Source organism: Theropithecus gelada, chromosome 3 (assembly GCF_003255815.1).
Source record: "Theropithecus gelada isolate Dixy chromosome 3, Tgel_1.0, whole genome shotgun sequence".
Classification (NCBI taxonomy): domain Eukaryota; kingdom Metazoa; phylum Chordata; class Mammalia; order Primates; family Cercopithecidae; genus Theropithecus; species Theropithecus gelada.
In genome coordinates this window covers 101,590,552-101,617,158 of record NC_037670.1, presented here as the reverse complement: position 1 = coordinate 101,617,158, position 26,607 = coordinate 101,590,552, and the positions used below count along the sequence as shown (strand labels likewise).

Here is a 26,607-nt window from a genome sequence, read left to right as displayed (position 1 = left end):
CAGGACCAGGGGAGACTCTTATTCCCAAAACAGGCAGATGTAGTTCTCACAACTAAACTAGTCCCAGGAAAGATCACATTCCGACAAGATTCCTCACAGATTTGCTCAAGGATGACTGTTCTTTCAACACCCTCAATTTTTGAGCGGAAACAGAAGGACCCACACTTGAATTTGGTAATATTTTCATAAACAGGAGATCCCAGATCATTTGGGAATTGTGCTTCTCATGTACTGTTCAGACCCACGTCAGCTTTAGAACAGGCTCTCCCTTCTGTATGGTACTGAAAAGCACGGGCCTTCCTCACTGTCTTGTGGTGTGGAATGTGAACAAAGACTCGAGATGGAGACAGGAGGATATGGGGTGATCTAAAGCAAGTGTAGGCATGGACATTTTTATAGAAAAGGGTTTTTTTTTTCCCTACATGCCTTCCACATTTTTCCTTTTCCCTTTATTCATTTCTTTGACCAGTGGATTTGGTGTAAGTCAGGATGTTCACACTCTGTGTGAGTGACACTTAGATTCTAATAGGGAAGGACATATAGGAATTCTCTCTCTTTTTTTTAATTAAAAAATTGGGCATGTTTAGTGGGAAGTAGGTAAGAATAGCTGTTGAGAGTAGAAAGAGACCAAGCAAAGAAAATAATCAGAAAGAACCAAATATACAGGTTGTTGGGGGAGGTAAATAAATGTGTAAGAGGTCTATTCAATTCCTGTGAGAAGGAAGACATGAATGTATCTTGAAATGCCCAGGAACTTAACAGGGGTCTGATTAAGTTACAGTGACCACTGCCACCTACCTGAGGGTGGGGCAGGGAAAAATCAAACTCCTAATACCATGGCCTAAAGACATGTATATTACATAGGGGAAAATACTAACCCCCTCTAAAAACAAACCTAGAGTAAAAGTCAACAGGTTTCAGTGTTATCTTCACTCATTAGGCATTTTTCCCTTCTTTTGGATGTCTTAAGTACCTATGTATACAAAAGCTGTTACTAACTTTTGTTTTTTATAGTGCCTAGCAGACTCTTACGTGTCAATAAATATTTGCCTTTTTAGAAGTAATTTGTGCTTTGTTATAAGTAATTAAAACATGCTTTTATGCACTCTTTTTTAATTCACTTAAGCTACACTGTAGTGTCCTCAAAAAAGCCTTTGAATAAGATTACAGTCTATATATTGGATTAGGTATTGATGAATAAGCAAATCAGCCCCTTTCAAAAGAGATCAGTTAGTTCTATTCTACATGGTTTCTAGTGAAATAGTCCGGCAAACTCATATACTACTGTATCAAACTTTCTCTGCTCTTTTTTAAAAAAACCAAACAGACCTTCATTCTAGGGAACAGCAGTTCTACATCTTTTTGGCCTCACAGACCACTTCGGTAAGGTTGAAAGTGTCAATAGAGAAATTACTACTATATTCCCCTCCCAAATTTTTAGAAGGAACAGGAAAAATAAGGTTTTGATGAAATTCCAATAAAATATTTAACTCATTGTCTCATGCCAGAAACAAAAATAAGGCCATTTTCATGTTATAAACATGAATATAGTAACCTTCCATTTGTCCAAAATAGCCAGATTGCTACATTCTCCTCTTTCCACCTTTCTAACAAGAGGTTATCCAGTATTTATTTATCCTAACAGTGATCTTCCAATACGTTCTCTATTAGGTCAAGTTGAACCTAATTTCCCCTCTCTCATATAATTTTGTGTGTATATGTGTGTGTGTATATATATACACACATACACACATATATATACACATATACACACATATGCTGTAAAATCTAATCAATTTATGAATAAAATGTCTTGTATTTTTCATAACATTCTATAATTTTGATTTTCTAATTCTTATAGGTAGGATGATACTAATCTTTTCTGAATTAGTGACACTTTACAATATCTTCAGTATAGCTTTAGTAGGTATTCTATCCCACATTTAAAAATTATTAGGTGTTGCAACATTTTATAAGAGGGTTAGCTGAATTTTTCAAGTAACCATAATAGATTCTCTCTTAACCATTTTGGACAAATGGATTTTATTTTATTCAAAGAGATCAACTTTAGGATTATTTGGAAGACCCCTGAGTATATACATAGACAATCACAGTTTTAGAGTAACAATATTATTTTTTCTTCCTCTTTAATAAAACAGATAAAATGGATTTTGTTTTTATGGTTTTAAATCCTTGATTTAAAGTAAAATTTTCATCTTCCTACCTGTTCTTTTTGAAATGATTTACATTTCCGAATATAGTGAATATTGAATAAGGAATTAGCGCTTACTGCATTTAGTTCTTATTGAAATACATACAAATATTTTCATTTTGGGGACAACGACATCCTAACCTGATGTCTTTTGTAATCTTTGCAAACACTCTAATGAACAGCAGAGGGAGTTCATACTCCAGTATGAGGGTAAAATACCTTCTAATCCAAAACACTTTTACAGGAACACAGCTGTTTAAGATAAAATAGCATGTTATACTATTTTTCAAAGAACCTGAAAAGCTAGTGTCCTCCTCTCTCACAAAGGTTGTTGTAATAATGTTGCCTGAAAATGGTATTGCTTTTTAATGGCACCTTTTGAGTTTTCCTTTCATTTGCAAGAAGTCTGCTGAGTTAAATATTGTTCCACTGTGCCATTCCCAGGGCTACATCTGTAGAAAATATAGCTACTTTTGGTACAGTGGGAAATGTAATGACTGTAAAGTCTCACCTTTGAACATTGAACAGTCAGTGGGTAACTGAATGAAAACGAAAGATGACACTATGGAGAGTTAGCATTAAAAAACATCCAGACCAGGGGTCAGCAAAATATGACCTGCCAAGGTGTCCTACTCGCTGTTTCTGTAAGGAAAGTTATATGGGAAAGCAGTTATGTTCATTCTTTTATTTACTAAGATCGCATTAGCAGAATGGCAAAGTTGAGAAGTTGCAACGTAGACCTTTTGGAAAATATTTTCTGTATAGTCCTTTACAGAAAAAGTTTGCCACTCTTGGTCTAGATATGTAATGAAGTCTTGGGCAAGATATTTATTTCTCTTTTAAAATTTTAGTTTTGAAATCATGCATGGAAGAGATTGCTTCAAATTTTGCCAGTGAGAAAGGCAAAAGACTATGGATCTTGAAATACTGCCTGCAACACAGACATTCAAGCTGAAACTAGGAAATCAAATTAGAGAGAAGGAAAAATCAACATATAATTTTGATTTCCTTTAGTTACAAAAGTCATTGATACATTATTTTCTCCATCTGCTCAAAATTAAAAAGACAACCAGTTCCTTTTTTTCTTTTTTCTTTTCTTAACAAAGATAACAAATATAAAAATCTAGTCATAAACAGCCTTCAAAGACCAATTACAAACCAACTAGAGGAATCCACCTTTTAGAGGGTTAAGGGGTTAGGGACTTCAACACTTAAATTACCGCCATGTTGTCAGTTTCACAATGGCTGCAGTGATGAGGAAGTGTGTGTACAGCAGGTGTAATAGCTGATTTCATCTTGCTACCATCCAAACTGAACTTTTCTCTCTTCAGGATACAAGAACTTGCAAATGTCTTCATGACACTCTTGGCACAGATGTCTTCATCCCATATGAAAAGAGGCAGTTTCTATGGCAATACTGGTTAAGCGCCTATCATGCTGCACTAATATAGTGCAAAAATGTGCCTTCCATATAGCAAAAAAGATGCAGGCAACCAGTTTGAAAACCAGGGAAAGTAGAAATGTATTAACACAAGTAAATTAGTTTTCCAGACAATTACCACTATAAAATACTGAACTTGAGGACTCTTCCTTCTAAGACACTAGTACTTGTCCAGCATTCTTACTTTGGAGAGAGACAAGAATGAAGTCTTAAAAAAGAGGCTCCGTCTCTAAAATGCAGGTCAATAAAATCTACCATTGACCACCAAGATGCTGAATTTATTCAATGGATTTTCTGCTTAGCTTAGAGCTTATATGTTATGCATTGTTAAAATTGCTTATTAGCAAGTACATAATCTGACATAATGTGTATCATTCAACTGAGTACACATGTTAATTTGACTATAGTATTGTGGAGATCTTGGTAGAAACTCTTCATGCTAGGAAGTTTTATGGATTAACACTGCAGACAATCTTGTATCAGGCATCCTAACTGGCCAATTCCACCATTATTTTTTAGAGATGAAAGTGGTTTTTCAGTTGGTAGACTTCAGAAAAGATGACATAAAACTTTCAGAATGCGGCATGTATTCAGCTAAATCTCCTATAATTCTCATGGTTGATGGTCTCTATGTAAGTGGTACTGTCTGGAATATCTCCAGTGGCAGTATGATTTTCACTCTTGTCTTTATGATGCCCTTTTTAAAAATTAAAATATATTTTAATCCACACAGTTTGGATACATTTGTTGTGACCTCTGGACATCTATGAAGTCAGAAATCCAAGACTGGTTGTTGCCAGAAAAGTTATATGTTACATGTCAGCATCTCCATCATAGGCTAAGGTTAAAGGTTTCAGTCGGTTGTTTTGCCTTCTTTGGGGTTTCTTTGGCTTTTTGCTGTAAAACAATTCATTAAAATTAGGAGAAAGAAAATCAGTTTCTAATTGTAAATTTGATTGCTTTAAGCAAAAAAAAGTAAAAACAAATTGATAAACCAAAATTGCCTCATTGCCTGCATTGCCTAAAGTCTACCTTAGAATTTGATTTTCTGATCTCCTTGAATTTCAGTTTTTGCTTTGAATAAACTCTAAGTAAGCTTCAAATGTTTTACTATCCTACAAAAGATAAATTATCCAAGTGGGATTCTTTTAGTATTGACAACAGAAATAATATCATAGTGGGGTCATTTTCATTTGGTCAGAAACCTTTATAAATAATGCATAATTTATAAATAATGCATGTTTTAAAAGATAGTTGAATAAGATTAGGTATTACTGTAATATCTTCCTCCATTAGTAATTCAATATAAAAATCCACAGTTTGCCATAATCAGTACAAAGCAATATTCTCTTGAAAGTATGCAAGAGAACACACTCGAGAAGATGACCCACAGCAAGTTCTTGCTCATCTTTAGAAATGAAATGGTTCAGATTTGGTAGCTTTTAGCCCATCTAGGACTAAAGCCATGTTTATTTAGAAATTCATGTGAACACCAGATAGATGTAGAGAACTTATTTGAGACATTAGTTTGCTGTTTCTGTGTTACGATTAAGTATCTCTTTGGATTTTTAATTATTTAAACACTCACCAAGCTAGATAAATCATGGAGACAATAAAGATGAGTAACACAAATGCCCCAGCTGCTACACCGTAAACCCAGGTCTTTAGTCTCCCATCTAAGAAGAAGAGATATTAGTTATTAATTTACATTAATCTGGTATACATGAGGCAGTCTTTAACGATGACCAATGATCAGTCACACATGACCAATTTCTTTCAAAACCCAAAAAGAATTATTGCTTCAGCACAGTTAATGATTAATGCAAAGCTGCTGTTATGGGTTAGATACTGCTTCATTAAAGAGAAATTATCAAGGAAAATTGAATTGAAAAGTTATAAATGTTTGACTTCAGATTTCAAGTTTCTTTGTCAAAACTTCAGCTGCCTTTCATCTCAATTTTACTTCAAACTCAATACATGTGTAATGCTATATAAACATTTTCTTCTGATTTTCAATCTATTTTGAGAATTGCAATGATAAGATGAAAAATGCAATTTTAAGAAAGTTTCTACAACCTCGAGTTAATGCAGATAGGTATTTAAACAAAAATTTTGTCATTTTTATTCCAGGTAAAATGAAAGTGAATATATTTAACGTCTTATGGAATTAATAATCTTTTATCTAGTCTGCACTTACAATGTGTTTTAAAATTGGCTGACAATGTCATTTACAAAAACAACTAGTTTGGTTAACATATAAAAGGATCTATAAATTGTTTTCTACCTTTTCTATTATATGGAATCAGACATAACAGGAACTTTTATAATTTGGGTTTCTGGTCTCATCTGCTTTGAACTCCTCAATTTTATGCTCTGAATAAACTTCAAGCACAAGATGTTATTAATGACATTGGCTGATTTAATTTGACCTCATACCTCATATCAACATATATTTTCTATTGCAATTAAATATTTGATCTTAGTGTTAAATTATAGATTGGGCAAAACTGACCTCACGTAGACTCTGGTTTATTCAATATTTGAAAGGCATCAAATGCAAATTGGTACTGTGGAATTTTTTCGCCTGGAGTTAGATCAAATTAGAAGTTCATTTGCTGGGAATAAACTCAATAAATATTCTAAATATCATTTCTTTCTAATCCTAAAGATTTTTTTTTTTTTAATTTGAGTTCAGTTTAGAATCAAAAGAACCATTCCACGGTTGAGGTTCTCTACGTTGAGAGTTTCTTCAACAAATTTTTTTGGGTTTTTCAAAATCAAAGAATATCTAAGTTTTCAGAACATGTACCTTCTAAATATATTAAAATGTTCACTTTGGGGAAACTATATATAAAATTTAAAATAATGACAATAACAATCTTTTGGGAAAAAAAAAAAAAAGAACTGGTTTTGATCTGAGGAGGTCTGCTTCAATTCTTAGTAAAGGTCAAAATTGCTACTGGTTGTCTGCTAGTCCATTGTCTTGAACACTAAGGGAAGAGTTTCCCATGCTTACACAGATGAGTCAGCTTTGCACAATAAATTGTACTATCAGCCAAATAAGCCAATTAAAGCAGGAATCATGTGATTAAAAGCAAATCTCCCAAACATTTAAAATATCTTAAAAATCCAACATTTATTCTCCAATAAGGTAAAGTATTCAGACTTAATGCACAGAAATGGAGATGTGCTAGCTATGCAGATTCCTTCCATCTTTTCTCATGTTTCTAATGGCATTTTAAAGTAGACTATGCCTGGCTCTGACTGGAGATTTCCTTTGCTTCATGGACTAGTAGTTCCTCCAGGGTATGAGAAAAAGTGGCAAGATATTATTAGCTGCTTTATAAACCATGTAGCACATTTTCAAGCACCAGGTTAGTTCTAGGGATGAGCATATGATTAAATCCAACTGAGGGAAAGTGTGTAGAGTAGAGAATAGCATATCATGAGGTCTTCAAGCATTTTCCTGTATTGGCTTTGCATTTATTACCAGATACATTAAGAGCTGTCTGTGAATGTGAAAAAATATTTGAATCATCCCATCCAGAAGGGAAGGCTCCACTGTTGCCCCTGTGTATCTGGCACTAGTACAGATCTGAGTATGCTGATTTTTAGGGCTGATACAAACTGGTCCATCTACCACGTGCCCCCTGGCACAGAACTGCATTCCTGATGTTTTTATTTATGGGTCAAACTATTACTGTTCCTATGATCAAATTAAAAATTCTGGAATGCCTTTATAGTCTCCTTTATCCTAGTTCTGAATGACAACACATTTTTTAAAAATTCATGTTTCCATCTTTGTTCAATTTGAAATTAATTATACTTGTAATTTTTGGACTGGAATTGAACTGAATCATATTGATCCAAAATTTTTTCTCAGAAGTAATTTCATTTCTCTGAACTTCAAACATGAGTTATTTTCCTTAATGATAGTAAAAAATTTAAGAATAGATGGCACTATCAGAATAAATGCATGTAGATAAAATAATCAATAGCTCATATAAAAATGCTTGCTCACTTTTTAATTCTTTGGCATTGCCTACATGTATAACTAAAGGTTTCTACTTCAACACTAGTCTAGTCAGTTCACCTGGCCCAAATGGCTGCAGAAACCAGGTCCTTCCCCGTCCTGCTGGGTTACTGGAGGGTTGGGTTGGATGTACAGCCCGACTGGTTTTCACATCTCCTCTTTTGTCCTCCACGGTGGGTATTACCACCACGGGGATAAGTGTGCATTGCTCAAGGGTGCTGTTAGAAGACATGACTTCAGTGTACCCTTCTTCACAATGGCATGTTTTTGTCTGCAGGAGAACAAGAAGATTTACACTAGCCATGCAAGGAATCTTTGAAAGTCTAACAGACCGGACTTGAAGAGAAGGCTTTAAAACAAGGTTTGTTTTGGGAATTACTATATGTAATTCCTGTGATATTTTTAACTACATAGAAACATACTTTTGGCATTATATATAAATGTATTCTAAAGGTGAAAGCAAGTGAATTCAGGACTTTTTAGATTGATAAAAGGAGATGTCTAAAATGGGATTTTTATGCCTCAAGACATGCTTTCTTTGGAGGGAGATGAAACTGCACAAGAGACAGTGGGGTGACAAATGATGGAGCTGGCTTGTCTGCCCTGACGAATTTACACATACCTCGCTACAGTACGAGTGGGGTTGACTACACGGTGGGTTACAAGACCTGTCGGCATCAGGCTGGCTCATCACCAAGCAGCCCCCTGCAGAACAGAAAATCATGTTTTGACAAATAATATGTCTTGTTATGATGAAAATACACTGTTGTTAGTGACTTGTCTTTGAATCCTGAACTACCTTGGGAATTCCAGGAATTTTTCTGTCAGTGGTTGACTGTGAAATATTTGGTTAACCTTAACCACCTTATTTAGTGATTCCAGCCCCTTCTTACCCAGGGGAGCTAGCTCAGTGCCTGGTACTCAGCAGGTGTTCAACAAGCGTTTGTTGAAATAATTATTTTATAGCTGCTATTTTGAAAATACTAATTGCACACAACCTTTTTCTGCCAGGAGCACATGAAGCCAAGTCCAGCAACTGAAAAGCTGATTTCATTTCCTTTTCAAGTAAAACGATAGTTTTCATGTCTTTAGAAATAACTCTTTAGCTAAATAAATGTTTTCTTTAAATAATGCATATTTCTTTTTTAGAAAAATCACAATTTCTGCTAATTCAGGGTGTTTTTTGGATATAGTGAAGAAAACAAATGTATCTACTAAATCATTTATTTTGCACTATGGTTTTGACTTGATATTACAGCTGTTTATCTCTCTCTTGTTTATTTTCAAGTGTAGTACCAACTGTGCCTAAGTTGTTTCAAGTGAGGTTTTAAACGGAAATAGATATAAAAAACATTGGTGACATGAAGGAGACTCATATTTTCAAACTATACTTGTTCAGTTTAACATAATATTAGCAAAATAAAATTTTTTCTTTGTTTATGGAACTGATGATTCTCTGGAATTTAATCTCAGGTGCCTATTGCCAATTCTTTGTGTTCCTCTCTGTTGCAATCACAAAATACAGAAAAATTGTCACAGAAAAGCAGTTAGTCATTGCAAGGCAACTGCAGTTAATTGGCCACATTGAAGTTGTTATCATTAAACACACACATACAAAGCAATATTTTGAGTTTCTTATAAGGACAATTCATAAATTAAAGCAATTGATCAAGATAGGTAATATACTTTACATGCTTGTCTATTTGTCATAATCTCATCTCTCCTAAAAGATGAAAGAATGCATATAGAGTTTAACACACATCATTTACACATTGGCCTTTTGGTACTGAATAGCATTAGAAATAATCCACTGGACACTTTGCTGAATTGAAAAGAAATTAAAAGTAATGATTTTATAGGTAAGTCATTTAAAATTTGACTTACCTTTGCATTGGGGGAATAGCCCCAATTGCAGTGGAAAAAGAGTTTTTAATATATGGAAGAAAAGTCAGGTAAATATTATTTGCATCAAAAAATGGCAAACCTATAGGATCATCTAGAGAAGCTGTTAGAATGGAGACATTTATTTCCAATCTCTGAGCTGAATGGATGACTTCTGTAACAACAACTCATTCAGAAAGCCTGTCTATCCCTGTCCAGGACTCTTCTCACTCCATACCTCTTAGAGTGGGGTAGATGGAGATGCTTCTTCCAAAAAATAATACAGTGAGAGAGCAAAGGGTTTCTACTAGATGTCTTTTCTTTGTTATATATGTGACCACAGGGAGTTATTAAGGATTTCTTGAGAGAGCTTTCTCATGTATAAAATCATATCTTCAAAAGAAAAAAAATTGACATCCTGATCCAGCTCCCATACAGAGGAAATAAATAATTGGGTTTCAATAAATCCAGGTAATTTAAAATTCAATATAAAGATGGATAGTTTTCAAAAATCATATTGATCCTGTTTCTTACTGTATATATTAAAGTGAAATTTATAAATGAACATTACTCAGAGGCATCCAAATGTACACTGTATTTTTCCCCCACAGCAGGGTCAAAACACAGCAGCAAGTCAGCCTGAGCAGTTAACTGTCAAGGCTCCTGCTGTTGCTATGCAATGGCAATTCCTGTAAGTTATATTTATAAAAAGAAATTGTTTATGGAAAGGCTTAGATTTCTGGGTCCATGTGCCTGAAATTAAGGTTCTGGTTCTGACTTGCATTTCTTTCTAGGAAATTTGCTTGGTTCTTCACTACCTATCTTGAGCCAAAGTCTTTTCCTCCTTCAAGGGGTCCTTGGGATCCCTCATGCTTGCTTACAGGCTTCAGATAGGCTTTTAGTAATTGCACACTAGAGTAGTTCTTTGGAGGCATGTATTGGTCGAAGTACAATCAAAAAAATTTCTTCCTTTGGATTTCTTCTTTGGATATATAATAATTTGGGGATGCGGGCACAGTAGATGAGCTGCTCAGATGGTCTGGGTTTGAAATTTACCAGTAGGTCTTCTCTATTAATTAGTTTAAAAATCTCTAAATCATAGACATCTGAATTTAAGCAAGATATTTAGATTTGTATAATACTCCACCAGTAGGTCTTCTCTGTTAATTAGTTTAAAAATCTCTAAATCATAGACATCTGAATTTAAGCAAGATATTTGGATTTGTATCATACTCCCTTGGTGGTGTTTTTGGTCTGTGTTTATATGCCTTCAAGGCACACAAGCAGAAAGTCAAAAAACTGATCATTTTTAAACATATAGTAAATTATTCATGTATAACATTTCTAGAAAAGGTCTGAAAATTATAACAATTATTTATTAGAATTACATAGTATTTTAATTAAATACGTTTCAGCAGCAATACCTAAAAAGGCTAGGTGAGAGATAATTTGAACCATTATAAAATAATTTGTCATTGGTCAGCAGGTGGGTATATACAGCTTAGGCATCCTGAATCCCAAACAGGCTTTGAATACTGAAAGAGTAACTTTGTTTCCTTAACTATTTTCTTCAACCAATCACAAGTGTGTTACAGGAAGATTTTCAAAGAACAAAGAGAAACTGGAGGTTTACCTGTTACATTTATACCATCTGACCTTTGACACCACACTGTTCGGGAAGAGCCCTTCCAAGCACTGGCCATCCATTTATATTCATAGCAGTGTCCATCTGCAGGGAAATAACAAACATTAGCAAAAACATTCTGTTACCCAGAAGGATAATCATGGGGATAGAGTATTAATAACATATTTATGAACAACTGAAAAATAATAAGCCCATCTCTGATGATTCAAATGTCCATTTATTGTCCTGAAGTTGCCATGCATATGTTTTAAAATTGCAGCTATATACTTCAATCCCAACTAATTTTCCATGTCTGCTGTCCACACTACCTGGTGGGAACCTAGGTTTTTAATTTAATTTTTTAAAAGTGTTGTAAATATACAGCCAGGTATAGAGAATAACTATATATATCTATCTATATAGTTAGATATATATATATATCTATCTATATAGTTAGATATATATAGATATCTATCTATAGTTATATATAACTATATACAGTTATATATATAATTGCATGATGGAAGATATATATATAGTTATATATGTATACAGTTATATAGTTATATATGTATAGTTATATATATAATTATATATATATCTTCCATCATGTAATTTGTATAGTTATATATATATAACTATATATATATCTTCCATAATACATAACTGTATACAGTTATATATATAGTTATATATATATCTTCCATCATGCAATTTTGTCAAATTTTATCCATATTTGCTTCAGTTTTCATTAGCTTGTTGATGAATAAAACATGAGATATAACTGTATTCTTCTCTGTTCTGATCACCCTCCTTGTCTGTCCATCTAGACATACTATTCTGAAGATGTATGACTTTCTTTGCCATGCTTTTAATTTTTTCACTATACACACACACATAATTACTATATACAGAAATGATATATGGGATTACTTTCATGCAGTCATAAATTTTAAAAATGTATCCTATTCTGTGTAGCATTCTGAAACTTAGTCAATGTTACAGGTGAAATATTTCTAAGTGATTTAAAAAAATGTAGTTACAGTCACTTTATTTTAACCGCTACATAGAATTCCATTGTACTAAATAACACAGTTTATTTAGCTATTTTTCTATTAGGTTATTTTTAGTTTTGTTATTCAAACAATGCCCTGAAGGTCAATCTTGTGCAAATGACCTGGTGCTTCTTTAAGTTACATATCTAGAAGGGAAATTTCTTGGTATAATTGTACGGATAGCTGAAACTTTATTAAATATTGTTCATTTTTTTCCTGCAAAAGGTGACAATTTACAAATCCACCAGCAGTACATAAAGATTGTCATTGTTCTAAACACTCATGAAAATTTATAATTGCCAGATTTTAATTTTTTCTGGTTAGTCTTTTGGGTATGGAAAGTTACCTTGTCATTTTAAATTAAAGTTCCTAGATTACTAAAGTTATTGAACAGTAACAAAAATGTTTTGGGACATTTGGATTTCCTGTTATGAAAGCTGCTTATTTAAACCTTTGGCCTTCCCCCTCCCCCACTACTGACATTTATGTTTTTTCTCATTGAATTGTGGAAATTCTTCATTCTGGAACAGTGATTCTTAAAGTGCGGTTCAGAGACCCTGGGAGACATTGACATTGTTTCAGAGTGTGAGTGAGGATTTCCCCTTTGCAACTACAATCTGTATAAGGTTGGATTTTCTTTATATACGTAAACTAAGACTGCAATAACTTGAATGCAGAAGCAAATAAGATAATCCGGCTGTCTTCCTTAAGTTAGACTTTATAGAGATTTGCAAAAATCCAAACAAGACCACTCTTGTCATTAAAGTTATTTTCCATTTGTTATGGTGAACTTATTTTGCAGGAAATTTGTTATTTATAGTAACATACAATTTTGTTTTTTGATTTTAAATAAATATTATAAGTTTTCTATTTTTAAAATTATACATCTCAGAAAAGTTCTTTCAGGTCCTCAACAATTTTTGGACTATTAACTTGTTTTGGATCACAAACTTTTAGATTTGCTATTCTATACATGAATCCTTTGAAATTAATTCACTTCATAAGTATATTTTTCAAGTTTGTGGTTTGTCCTGTAACCTTGTTATGATCTATAAACAAAGTTTATAGATCTACTGTGTAGAAGTTTTAAATTTTAATTTAAAGACATTTAAAATCTTTTCCATTTTTGTTTGTACTTTTGGTGTCATATTTATTGCCTCTGGGATGAAGCTTTCAGAGGAAGGAACAGGTAGCAATCTTTACTGTTCTGCAGCCTCTGCTGGTGATATCCAGGCAAACAGGGTCTGGAGTGGACCTCTAGAAAACTCCAGCAGACCTGCAGCAGAGGAGCCTGACTGTTAGAAGGAAAACTAACAAACAGAAAGGAAGAGCATTAACATCAATATAGAAGGATGTCCACTCAGAGACCTCATCCGAAGGTCACCAACATCAAAGAGCAAAGGTAGATAAATCCATGAAAATGAGGAAAAACCAGTGCAAAAAGTCTGAAAATCCAAAAACCAGAATGCCTCTTCTCCTCCAAAGGATCACAACTCCTCACCCACAGGGGAACAAAACTGGATGGAGAATGAGTTTGAGAAATTGACAGAAGTAGGCTTCAGAAGGTGGGTAATAACAAACCCCTCTGAGCTAAAGGAGCATGTTCTAACCCAATGCAAGGAAGCTAAGAACCTTGAAAATAGGTTAGAGGAATTGCTAACTAGAATAACCAGTTCAGAGAACAACATAAATGACCTGATGGAGCTGAAAAATAGTTCAAAAATTTCGTGAAGCATACACAACTATCAATAACCAAATCAATCAAGCAGAAGAAAGGATATCAGAGATTGAAGATCAACTTAACGAAATAAAGCAAGATGACAAGATTAGAGAAAAAAGAATAAAAAGGAACAAACAAAGCTTCCAAGAAATGAGGGACTATGTGAAAAGACCAAATCTACCTTTGATTGGTGTACCTGAAAGTAATGGAAAGAATGGAACCAAGCTGGAAAACACTCTTCAGGATATTATCCAGGAGAACTTCCCCAACCTACCAAGACAGGTCAACATTCAAATTCAGGAAATACAGAGAACACCACAAAGATACTCCTCGAGAAGAGCAACCACAAGACACGTAGAGAGAAAGGTCAGGTTACTCACAAAGGGAAGTCCATCAGACTAACAGTGGGGTCCCTCTGTAGAAATCCTACAAGCCAGAAGAGAGTGGGGTCCAGTATTCAACATTCTTAAAGATTTTCAATCCAGAATTTCATATCCAGCCAAACTAAGCTACGTAAGTGAAGGAGAAATAAAATCCTTTACAGACAAGCAAATGCTGAGAGATTTTGTCCCCACTAGGCCTGCCTTACAGGAACTCCTAAAGGGCACACTCAATATCGAAAGAAAAAACCGGTACCAGCCACTGCAAACATGCAGGAGATCAGTCAGGGTGGTGTGAGAGACTATAGGGAAAGCAGCACGCCTTCTGAAAGGTCCAGAGGCTCTGCCTAGATTCGGGGAAGAATAGCCAGACAGCTGTTCTCTGACCCTGAGGCAGATGGCAAGGAGTAGGTACAAGGGAATGTAGGGGAATTTATCTTGAACAGGCTTGTTTACTTATGTTGACCAGGAACTGATCTTTGATCATCCACACACCTGACGTTCCTTGAAAGGGGAACAATAAATGTTAATTTCTCACAGATTGTGTTTGCTCCAGGCTTTTGGCATTGTGCCTACAGTGAATGAAAGCATGCAGCTCCAGCTTCTCTGGGTGCACTTTGACCCTAGAGCCAGGCAGACCCCTAGCTGCCCTTACACTGCATACCTGTGTCTGAGTACTATTTTTCTGTGGACAGGCCCGGCAGGTGGTGCCCGTGTGAAGAACACTGCAATGGATCATGATGGAACCCTCAAAAATGAAAGTGAAGTGACTGTGCTGTAAGTAATTGGTGCCTGCTCTGGATTTCCAAGTTTGAGGGGATTTTCAAGCTAGGGTTTCATCATGGGAAACCCAGTTATTAGCTCAACAGTAATAGTATATAAAAATATTGAAACAGCTGCTTAAAGCTAGCAGAGCCTCAGTTTCAGAGGCTGAATTAAGGGACCTAATGCAAATTGTTGTTTTCCATAACCCATAGTTCCCAGAAGGAGGCACACTAGACCTAGAGCTCTGGGAAGAAATGTTAAATTACATCATGTACAAGGGCAGTGGGTCCCAGTAACATCTTTAACGTTATGGGCCTTAGTTAGGGCTGCTTTGGCCCCGCTCTACACAGAAGAGCCTAAAAAGGGAATGGAAGAAGAACCATTGTCTACCTTACTGCCTCCTCTTCCTTCCTCAGCCCTGTTGTTACTGGGTAAAGGTGCCACAGAGGTTTTCCCTGAGCCCTCTCCCCCAATACATTGGAAAAAAGACAAGAGATACACTACAGTTATGGGACCCTGTCTTAGCAGCATTATAAGGGGAGTTCTTGGTCTGCCCGGTGATGTAAGATCTACAAGGCAATCGGCCAATTACTTTCAACACTAATAAGAAAAAGCATTAGAGAAAATGGAGCCACTAGCCCATTTATGAGAGGATTAATTAAGGCTATAGCAGACTACTTCCATATGACCCAATAGGACTGTCAGTGCTAGGTAAAACAACGTTAGAGGCCAGTCAATTCCTCCTCTGGAGGGCAGAATTTGATGAATTATGTGAATAGCAGACCCCTTTCTAGTAATGGCCACTGTTGTTATTCCTTCCCTACCCCTGACGTGGCTCTCTCAAAATCCTATTTGGGTAGAACAGTGGCCTTTAAAGGGAAATAAATTACAAAAAGCCCATGAATTCGTTGAGGAACAATTAACTGGCCATCCAGAATCATCAAACGGCCCTTGGAATTTGCCCATTTTTGTCATTCCCAAAAAGTCTGGTAAATGGAGACTTTTGCATGACTTACGTGCTATCAGTGCTAATTTGCAACCTATAGGGTCCCTTCAACAGGGACTCCCTCCATGGTGATTCCTCAAGATTGGCTTGTAGTCATTATTGACTTAAAAGACTGCTTTTGTACTAGTCCCCTTGCAGAGCAGGACAGAGAAAAATTTGCATTTACAATACCAGCTATCAATAATGAAAGGCCAGCTTGCTGATTTCATTGGAAAGTACTTCCTCAAGGAATGCTGAACAGTCCTACCATGTGTTAGTATCATGTAAATCAGGCTTTGCTCCCCAGTAGAAAAGAATTTCCTAATTGCAAGATCACCCACTATATGGATGCCATCTTACTGGCAGCCCCAAGGGAGCCAATACTTTTGAGTTTATATGCCTCTGTCAAGAGGAATACACAGTTACCAGGTTTAATCATAGCACCTGAAAAGGTACAGATGTCCTTCCCTTGGAAATATCTTGGATACATACTAACTTCCTGCTCAGTAAGACCTCAAGAGGTTAAATTGAATACTAACAATGTACACACCTTAAATGATAATCAAAAATTACCGAGTGATAGTGACTGGCTCCGCCCCACGTTGGGCATAATGACTGACAAATTACAGAACCTGTTTTCTATCCTAAAGGTAATGCAGCCTTGGACACCCCCAGGTATTTAACCCCCACTGCAAAAAGGGAAATTGAGGAAACAGAGCAAGCTATTTCTCAGACCCATGATATTCAGTCCAATTATTTGTATTTCCTACTAAACATTCCCCAACAGGATTAATAGGACAGATGGCCCCAGAGCTACACTTCCTAGAATGGGTTTTTGCTCACATACTGGCACTAAAACACTATCTCCCTAAGTCCAGCTAGTTAGTAAAGTCATCTATACAGGCTGCAAATGATGCAATCAATTGCAAGGTTATGACCCTTATGTCATAAGAATATCCTTAAGTAAAAAAGAATTTGAAGCAGTCCTGCCCCTATCTCTAGACCTTCAGATAGCACTCTCTGATTATACAGGCCATATTGAACATGCCCTTCCCACTGACAAACTACTTCAGTTCTTATACTCCTGTAGTTATGCCTACAAAGGTAGTTCACTCCCCCATACCTAATGCTTTAACGCTTTTCACTGATGGCTCTGATAAAAATGGAAAAGCAGGTATCTGCATAACTCCCTCACTCAATCTGGATTTACTAGTACTCAGAGAGCTGAAGTTGGAGCCCTAATATTGGCCCTGGAAACCTTTTCTGCTCAGCCCATCAATATTGTTAGTGACTCTGCTTACTTCATTTATTTATTGCAAAACTTTGAAACAGCCTTTATTAAGTGCACTCTTGAGCCCATCCTGTAGGCCCTTTTTGTTTGATTTCAGCAATTCCTGGATCAATGAACACATCCTGTTTTTATCACACATTTTTTTGGACCCACAGCTCGCTGTCTTGCCCACTGGCTTATGGCAATGATCAAGCAGATTTGCACGTCATGACATCACTGTTTGACCAAGCCACCCAATCACATCAATTTTTCCACAAAAATTGGAGAAATTTATCCCAACATTTTCAGTTGAGACTAGCTAAACAAATTATCCTGCAATGCCCAGATTGCCAGCTCACAGGCATGTCCCCTCCTTCAACAGGTGTTAACCCTAATCAGTTATGACAAACAGCTGATATGCACATCCCTGAATTTGGAAAACTAAGATATGTACATTTATCCGTTGATACCAATTCCCACCTAATTAGTGCTCATGCTCTTTCTAGAGAGTCCTCCCGCTATGTCATTAAACATCTTAACCTCTGCATTTATGGGGTAGCCCACAAAGATTAAAACTAATAATGGTCTGCCTTACACCAGCTCCCAATTTCAACAATTCTGTCATACATAGAACATCCAACATTACACAGGTATCCCATATTGAGAGGTGAAGCCAACTGGGCTTCTGGATCAGGTGGGAACTTGGAGAACTTTTCTGTCTAGCTAAAGGTTTGTAAATGCACCAATCAGCAGGACATGGCTAGGGCCAAATAAGGGAAAAAAGCTGTTACCCGAGCCAGCAGCAGCAACCAGCTTGGGTTCCCTTCCACGCTGTGGAAGCTTTGTTCTTTCACTCTTCACAATAAATCTTGCTGCTGCTCACTCTTTGGGTCCGCACTACCTTTATGAGCTGTAACACTCACTGTGAAGGTCTGCAGCTTCACTCCTGAAATCAGCGAGACCATGAACCCATGGGAGGAATGAACAACTCTGGACACACCACCTTTAAGAGCTGTAATACTCACTGCAAAGGTCTGCAGCTTCACTCCTGAAGCCAGCGAGACCATGAACCCACCAGAAGAAATAAACTCTGGACACATCTGAACATCTGAAGGAATAAACTCTGAACCAGACCATCTTTAAGAACTGTAACACTCACTGCAAGGGTCCACGGCTTCAGTCTTGAAGTCAGCAAGACCAAGAACCCACTAGAAGGAATCAATTCTGGACACATTTGGCGACCATGAAGGGACAATCACCAAGTGGTGAATACCATCGGACCTGTTTTACTGTCAGATTTTCCTTAGAATTTGGGGGCTAAATACCAAGCACCTGTTGGCCAGTTAAAAGCAACTAGTGCAGCCGCTGGACTAAAGACACAGGTGTCAGGCTTTCTGGGAAAGGGCTCTCTAACAACCCCCGACTCTTCGGAGTTGGGAGCATTGGTTTGCCTGGAACCAGCTTCCACTTTTCCTGTACATCGGGGCTGAGCCAAGGGTTGACAGAGAGGAAAGCCATTCAGCTCCAGGGTCTCAATGACAGGTTGCTTGACCCTGTGGCCATGAACAGAACTCTCAAAGTCATGTCGCCCAAGTGAGACTCGCCCATCTATCCTATCTATCCTGACCCTTGCCTCCTGGGTCCTAATGCCGGTCAGACAAACTTCCTCTCACCTCTCTTCTCTGAGGCTAGTCCCACTTCTAAAAACCACTCCCTGTCTCTGGTGCTTTTCTAGTTTCTCCTATAAGAATGATTTCTAGTATAAACTCCAGGACTCTGTTACCTTCTTTAGGCACCTAGTCTCACCAATCAGAAAGACATAATTTTTGCCCATAGTCCCATCATAGGGAGGACTATCTGGAGTTTTAGGATCCCTCCTCAGACAAGCAGGCCTAATAAAAGCTATTTCTGAAGCTAGGATATGGGGAGCCTCAGAAATTGTATCCTTCCTATTCAAGTGAGGACAAAAGGTGTCATTCTTCCAACCCTGGAGATCCTTTTCTTCCCTCAGGGTATGGCCCTTCACTTCATTTTTGGGGCATAATATCTTTTAGGACATGTGTAAAGTCCCAATACTAACAGGAGAATGCTTAGGACTCTAAGAGGTTTTCGAGAATGTGTTGGTAAGGGCCACTAAATCCGACCTTCCTTGGTCTTCCTTGTGGTCTAGGAGGAAAACTAGTGTTTCTGCTGCTGTGTTAGTGAGCACAACTATTCCAATCAGCAGGGTCCAGGGACCGTTGTGGGTTACTGGGCCGGAGAGAAACAAACCAAAACCATGGGTGGTTTTGTCTTTCAGTTGGGAAACACTCAGGCATCAACAGGCTCACTCTTGAAATGCATCCTAAGCCATTGGGACCAATTTGACCTGCAAACCCTGAAAAAGAGGTGGCTTTTTTTTAATGCACTATGGCTTGGCCCCAATATTCTCTCTCTGATGGGGAAAAATGGCCACCTGAGGGAAGTACAAATTACAATACTATCCTGCAGCTTGACCTTTTCTGTAAGAGGGAAGGCAAATGGAGTGAAATACCTTATGTCCAAGCTTTCTATTCATTGAAGAATACACAACTATGCAAAGCTTGTAATTTACAGCCCACAGGAGGACCTTTCAGCTTACCCGCATATCCTAGTCTCTCTATAGCTCCCCTTCCTATTAATGATAAGCCTCCTCTAATCTCCCCTGCCCAGAAAGAAATAAGCAAAGAAATCTCCAAAGGACCACAAAAACCCCAGGGCTATCAGTTACGTCCCCTTCGAGCTGTAGGGGGAAGGGAATTTGGCCCAACCCAGGCACATGTCCCCTTCTCCCTTTCTGATTTGAAGTAGATCAAGGCAGACCTGGGGAAGCTTTCAGATAATCCTGATAGGTACATAGATGTCCTACAGGGTCTAGGGCAAACCTTCAATTTCACTTGGAGAGATGTCATGCTATTGTTAGATCAAACCCTGGCCTTTAGTGAAAAGAATGCAGCTTTAGCTGCAGTCTGAGAGTTTGGAAATAGAATGACAGCCGAAGAAAGGGACAAATTCCCTACAGCAAGCTGTCCCCCGTATGGATCCCCTCTGGGACCTCAACTCAGATCATGGGGACTAGAGTCATAAACATCTGTTGACTTGTGTTCTAGAAGGACTAAGGAGAATTAGGAAAGAGCCCGTGAATTATTCAATGATGTCTACCATAACTCAGGCAAAGAAAGAAAATCCTTCAGCCTTCCTTGAGCAGCTACGAGAGGCCTTAGAAAAATATACTTCCCAGTCACCTGACTCACTAGAGGATCAATTGATTCTAAAAGATAAGTTTATTACCCAATCAATCAGCCACAGATATCAGGAGAAAGCTCCAAAAGAAAGCCCTGGGCCCTGAACAAAATCTGGAGGCATTAGTAAACCTGGCAACCTTGGTGTTCTATAATAGGGACCAAGAAGAACAGGCCCAAAAGGAAAAGTGAGATCAGGGAAAGGCTGCAGCCTTAGTCATGGCCCTCAGACAAACAAACCTTGATGGTTCAGAGAGGACAGAAAATGGAGCAGGCCAATCACCTGGTAGGGCTTTTTATCAGTGTGGTTTACAAGGACACTTTAAAAAAGATTGTCCAACAAGAAACAAGCCACCCCCTCGTCCATGTCTGCTATGCTGAGGCAATCACTGGAAGGCATACTAACCCAGAGTGGAATGGTTCTCTGGGTCAGAAGCCCCCAACCAGATGATCCAACAACAGGACTGAGGGTGCCTGAGGCAAGCGCCAGCTCATGTCATCACCCTCACTGAGCCCTGGGTACGTTTAACCATTGAGGGCCAGGAAATTGACTTCCTCCTGGCCACTGGCACGGCCTTCTCAGTGTTAATCTCCTGTCCTGTATGACTGTCCTCAAGGTCCGTTACCATCTGAGGAATCATGGGACAGCCTGTAACCAGGTATTTCTCCCACCTCCTCAGTTGTAACTGGGAGACTTTGCTCTTTTCACATGCCTTTCTTGTTATGCCTGAAAGTCCCACACCCTTATTAGGGATATATTAGCCAAAGCTGGAGCTATTCTCTATATGAATATGGGGAACAAGTTACCCATTTGTTGTCCCCTACTTGAGGAGGGAATCAACCCTGATGTCTAGGCATTGGAAGGACAACTTGGAAGGGAAGAAAATGCCTGCCCAGTCCAAATCAGGCTAAAAGACCCCACCACTTTTCCTTATCAAAGGCAATATCCCTTAAGGCCTGAAGCTCATAAGGGATTATGGGATATTGTTAAACATTTAAAAGCTCAAGGATTAGTAAGGAAATGCAGCAGTCCCTGCAACACTCCAATTCTAGGAGTACAAAAACAAGTCAGTGGAGACTAGTGCAAGATCTTAAACTCATCAATGAGGCAGTAATTCCTCTATATTCAGTTGTACCCAACCCCTATACCCCGCTCTCTCAAATACCTTAGGAAGCAGAATGGTTCACTGTTCTGGACCTCAAGGATACCATCTTCTGTATTCCCCTGCACTCTGATTCCCAGTTTGTCTTTGCCTTTGAGGATCCCACAGACCACATGTCCCAACTTACATGGACAGTCTTACCCCAAGGGTTTAGGGATAGCCCTCACCTATTTGGTCAGGCACTGGCCCAAGATCTAGGCCACTTCTCAAGTCCAGACTCTCTGATCCTTCAGTATGTGGATGATTTACTTTTGGCTACCAGTTTGGAAGCCTCATGCCAACAGGCTACTCTAGGTTGTAGGAGGAACAATACAGTTGGCTCCCGGAACTGAAGCCAGGACAAACCAGTTAGGAAAATCCCTGCCAGAGGTCATAAACATGTCAGAAGAGTAACTGAAATAGCACCGATGGTGGGAGATGGCGGGAACCAATCAAGAACAGCCAACTCGCACTGTTCAAATATCAACCAATCCCAAGCCTGTGTCGTTCAAAAAGACCCCTATGACTCTGTACTTGTTTACTGCTGACTATAAAAGACAGTTCCTGACCCTCCTCTGGGCTCTCGCCCGACGTTCGGCCGGGGGTCCAGGTTTGAACCTGCAATAAAGATCCTTGCCGCTTGGCTTTGACTGCAGTCTCTGGTGGTCTTCTTTGGCGAATAAATGGACTGGGTACAACATCTGGGGGCTCGTCTGGGATTCCCCCAAGCCCACCAGACCACGGGTCAACGGATCATCGCTGCCCAGTAAGTAAGCTGGCTATGTCTTTGTCTGTCTGTATCCCGCGGGCACTGTACTAAGGGTGGCAAAGTCCTGGCGGACGCGCTATAGGGCAGCCACCTAGGGGGCCAGTAGGAGACGTCCTCTGGCGCCCATCTGGGGCCTCTGTATCCAGTTGGCCCGTCTGTCTCTGATCGGGGACTAACAACCTGAGACGTGCTTGCGATCTGTTACTCAGTGTTATTTGGTTGCTAATCACTTTCACTTTACAGGAGTCGCTGGACGACTGTTACTCAGTGTTATTTGGTTGCTAATCACTTTCACTTTACAGGAGTCACTGGACAAAAGCACAGCGGAATTTGTTTCTGTCTCCGACCAATCTCTCAATCTCTATCTTTGTTTCTCTTAGTTCCAGAAACCCCAAGGATGGGTGGCACCCAAAGCACACCGCTCTCCCTCCTTGTAGATAATTTTAAAGACATGAAGGCCAGGCGCCATGGCCTCGGTGTAGAACTTAGAAAAGGAAAGTTGGTGACCTTCTGCCGCTCAGAATGGCCCACCTTCGGTGTAGGGTGGCCCCCGGAGGGTACTTTTTGTCTCCCTATTATAGTTAAAGTAAAGGCAAAAGTCTTCCTGCCAGGACGCTCGGGACATCCTGACCAAATTCCTTACATCTTAGTGTGGCAGGATCTTGTAGAAAATCCCCCACCTTGGCTAGTTCCCTTTGTGCAGGCACCCGAGCCTTGTAAGGCATTGGTCGCGTGGCCCACAGAGCACTCGCAGAAGCCAAAAATTCCTTCTGCACCACCGGCCCCGTGCTAGCTGATAGCCAAGACCCCTTGTCACTAGAACCCTCAGAACCCCTGCCTTACCCACACCCCAGTCCTCGCCTCCAAATCCCCCCAGCTGCCCCCCCAAGGGAACACGAAAATCGAGAAGCAGCAGCAGCGCCGCCGGAAATGGAAAACGAAAGCGGCCTGGGGGGACCGGTGGGACGAACGCGCGGACGTGTCCAACGTGAGACAACCTTGCGGGCCCCTGAGTCCACCATAGCACTACCCCTTAGAGAAATAGGACCCCCTGATGATACTGGGCTTCCCCGACTCCAGTATTGGCCTTTTTCTACCAGTGATTTGTACAATTGGAAATCTCAAAATGCCAGGTTCTCGGATAATCCAAAAGATTTAATATCCCTGTTGGACAGTGTTATGTTTACCCATCAGCCCACTTGGGATGATTGTCAGCAGCTTCTCCGGATTCTGTTTACCACGGAGGAATGGGAAAGAATACAGGTCGAGGGCAGAAAATTAGTTCCTGGTGATGACGGCCAGCCAACCGCTAATCCTGATCTTGTTAAGGCTGCCTTCCCCCTGACCAGACCGCGATGGGACTACAACACGGCAGAAGGTAGGGGACGGCTACTCATTTATCGCCAGACTCTAATGGCAGGTCTCCGGGCAGCAGCCCGCAAACCCACAAATCTAGCTGAAGTGTACTCAGTATTGCAGGGGAAGATAGAAAGCCCCACCGAATATTTAGAAAGACTAATGGAAGCCTTTAGGCAGTTCACCCCTATGGACCCAGAGGCACCCGAGAACCAGGCAGCAGTAGTGATGTCTTTTGTGAACCAGGCAGCACCAGATATTAAGAGGAAGCTACAAAAGCTAGAGGATTTAGAAGGAAAACAGGTCCAGGACCTCCTCCGCATTGCCAATAAAGTGTACAACAACCGGGAAGCCCCAGAAGAAAGGCAGATAAGGGCAACTAAAGAGATGACTAAGATCCTAGTGGCCGCCCTCCCTCAGGCAGGAAATAACTCGAAAAAACAGACACGTGGTCCCAAACAGAAACTAGAAAAAGATCAGTGTGCTTACTGTAAGGAACACGGTCACTGGATCAAAGACTGCCCAAAGAAAAAGAGACAGCCAGACTCCAGGTTGCAAAAGCCTACCCCCATACTAGTTACCCAGGACTCTGACTAGGAGAGACGGGGTTTGGAACCCCTCCCCGAACCTAGGGTAACTCTGCAAGTGGAGGGGTCCCCGGTCCAATTTTTAGTCCACACCGGGGCGCAGCATTCAGTCCTGACCAAACCTTATGGAAAACTATCTAAAAATTCATCATGAGTACAGGGAGCCACAGGAGTAAAAAAGTGCCCCTGGACAACTCAGAGGACTGTGAATTTAGGGGCAGGCAAGGTGTCACACTCCTTCTTGGTCATCCCTGAGAGCCCCTGCCCCTTGCTGGGAAGAGATCTATTGACAGAAATGGGGGCCCAAATCCACTTTCAGCCAGGAGGCCCCAAGGTAACGGACTTCCAGGACAGACCTATATCCATCCTCACTGTTACTCTAGAAGATGAATATAGGCTCCATCAGGATCCGGTATCCCCCAACCAAGAAGTCTGTTCCTGGCTCCAGCGTTACCCGGAGGTTTGGGCAGAAACTGGGGGCCTAGGACTAGCAAAACACCGTCCTGCCATACTGGTTGAACTTAAGCCTGGGGCAGACCCAGTGCAGGTCCGACAGTATCAGATGCCCCTAGAGGCAAGGGAAGGAATAACGCCCCACATCCGCGGGCTCATAGACCAGGGAGTTCTGCGTGTCTGCCACTCACCATGGAACACCCCCTTGTTACCCGTCTGAAAACCTAATAGAAGGGACTACAGACCAGTACAAGATTTAAGAGAAGTCAATAAGAGGACCATGGACATACATTCTACTGTACCCAACCCATACACTCTCTTGAGCAGCTTAAACCCAGGAAAGCAATGGTACACTGTCCTTGATCTCAAAGATGCATTTTTCAGCTTACCCCTGGCTCCTAAGAGTCAGGAAATCTTTGCATTCGAATGGACGGACCCTGAAAGGGGTATAAACGGCCAGCTAACATGGACTAGACCGCCTCAAGGATTCAAGAACTCGCCGACCCTGTTCGACGAAGCCCTCCATGAAGACCTGGGTGAGTACAGGAGACAACACTCGGAAATAACTCTTTTGCAGTATGTTGATGATCTCTTAATAGCCGCCGAGTCCCCAGAAGCCTGTGTGCAGGGAACCGAGAGCCTTCTGAAAACCCTAGGGAAGCTTGGCTACCAAGCCTCGGCGACAAAGGCCCAGATCTGCAAGTCGGAGGTAACCTATCTGGGGTACATGCTAAAGGGGAGGCAATGTTGGCTAACCAGTGCCCGGAAAGAAACAGTCCTACGCATCCCTAGACCCCGGTCAACAAGACAAGTAAGGGAATTCCTGGGGTCGGCAGGATTCTGTAGGCTATGGATACCCGGGTTTGCAGAGATGGCCAAGCCCCTGTACCAAGCTACAAAAGAGCAGCAGCCTTTTAACTGGACGGAGGAGGCTGAGCTAGCCTTCCAACAGATCAAAACTGCCTTGCTATCAGCCCCCGCGCTGGGGCTCCCTGATATAACCAAGCCCTTCCACTTATACGTGGATGACAGTAAGGGTGTGGCTAAAGCGGTATTGACTCAGCATTTAGGCCCTTGGCGGAGGCCAGTCGCTTATTTGTCAAAAAGTTAGACTCAGTAGCCGCAGGATGGCCCCCCTGCCTCCGAATTATTGCAGCAACTGCCCTGATGGTGCAGGATGCAGACAAACTTGTCATGGGGCAAGAGCTACGGGTCACCACACCCCATGCCATTGAAGGGGTTCTCAGGCAGCCGCCCGACCATTGGATCAGCAATGCACGGCTCACCCATTACCAAGGGCTGCTGCTGAATCCCCTCAGGATAACGTTCCTGCCTTTGACAACCTTGAACCCCGCATCCCTGCTACCAACCCCAGACCTAGACGCCCCCCTCCATGACTGCTCAGAAATCTTAGCCCAGGTGCACGGAGTCAGGGAGGATCTGCAGGACCTCCCTCTGCCAGACGCGGACCTTGTTTGGTTCACTGATGGAAGCAGTTTTGTTTACCACGGACAAAGATATGCAGGAGCGGCAGTAACCTCAGAGACCGAGGTAATCTGGGCCGAACCACTGCCCCCCGGGACATCAGCCCAAAGAGCCGAACTCATAGCACTCACCCAGGCTCTTACTTTAGGGGCAGGTCACAAGCTGACAGTTTATACTGACAGCTGGTAT

General features: G+C 40.1%; 1 protein-coding gene across 1 annotated transcript in view; it reads right to left on the bottom strand.

Annotated features, from left to right (window-relative positions):
* Nucleotides 1-3,216: 3,216 nt before the first annotated feature.
* Nucleotides 3,217-26,607, bottom strand: part of THSD7A (thrombospondin type 1 domain containing 7A) — a 510,460-nt gene continuing 487,069 nt past the window's right edge. The window contains exons 24-28 of the mRNA XM_025379535.1: nt 11,201-11,296; nt 8,309-8,391; nt 7,747-7,957; nt 5,242-5,329; nt 3,217-4,550 (exon numbers count right to left, since the gene is read on the bottom strand). Of these exons, the coding sequence (XP_025235320.1) occupies nt 4,466-4,550; nt 5,242-5,329; nt 7,747-7,957; nt 8,309-8,391; nt 11,201-11,296 (563 nt within the window). The 3' untranslated portion in view covers nt 3,217-4,465. The remainder of the gene's footprint in view (nt 4,551-5,241; nt 5,330-7,746; nt 7,958-8,308; nt 8,392-11,200; nt 11,297-26,607) is intronic.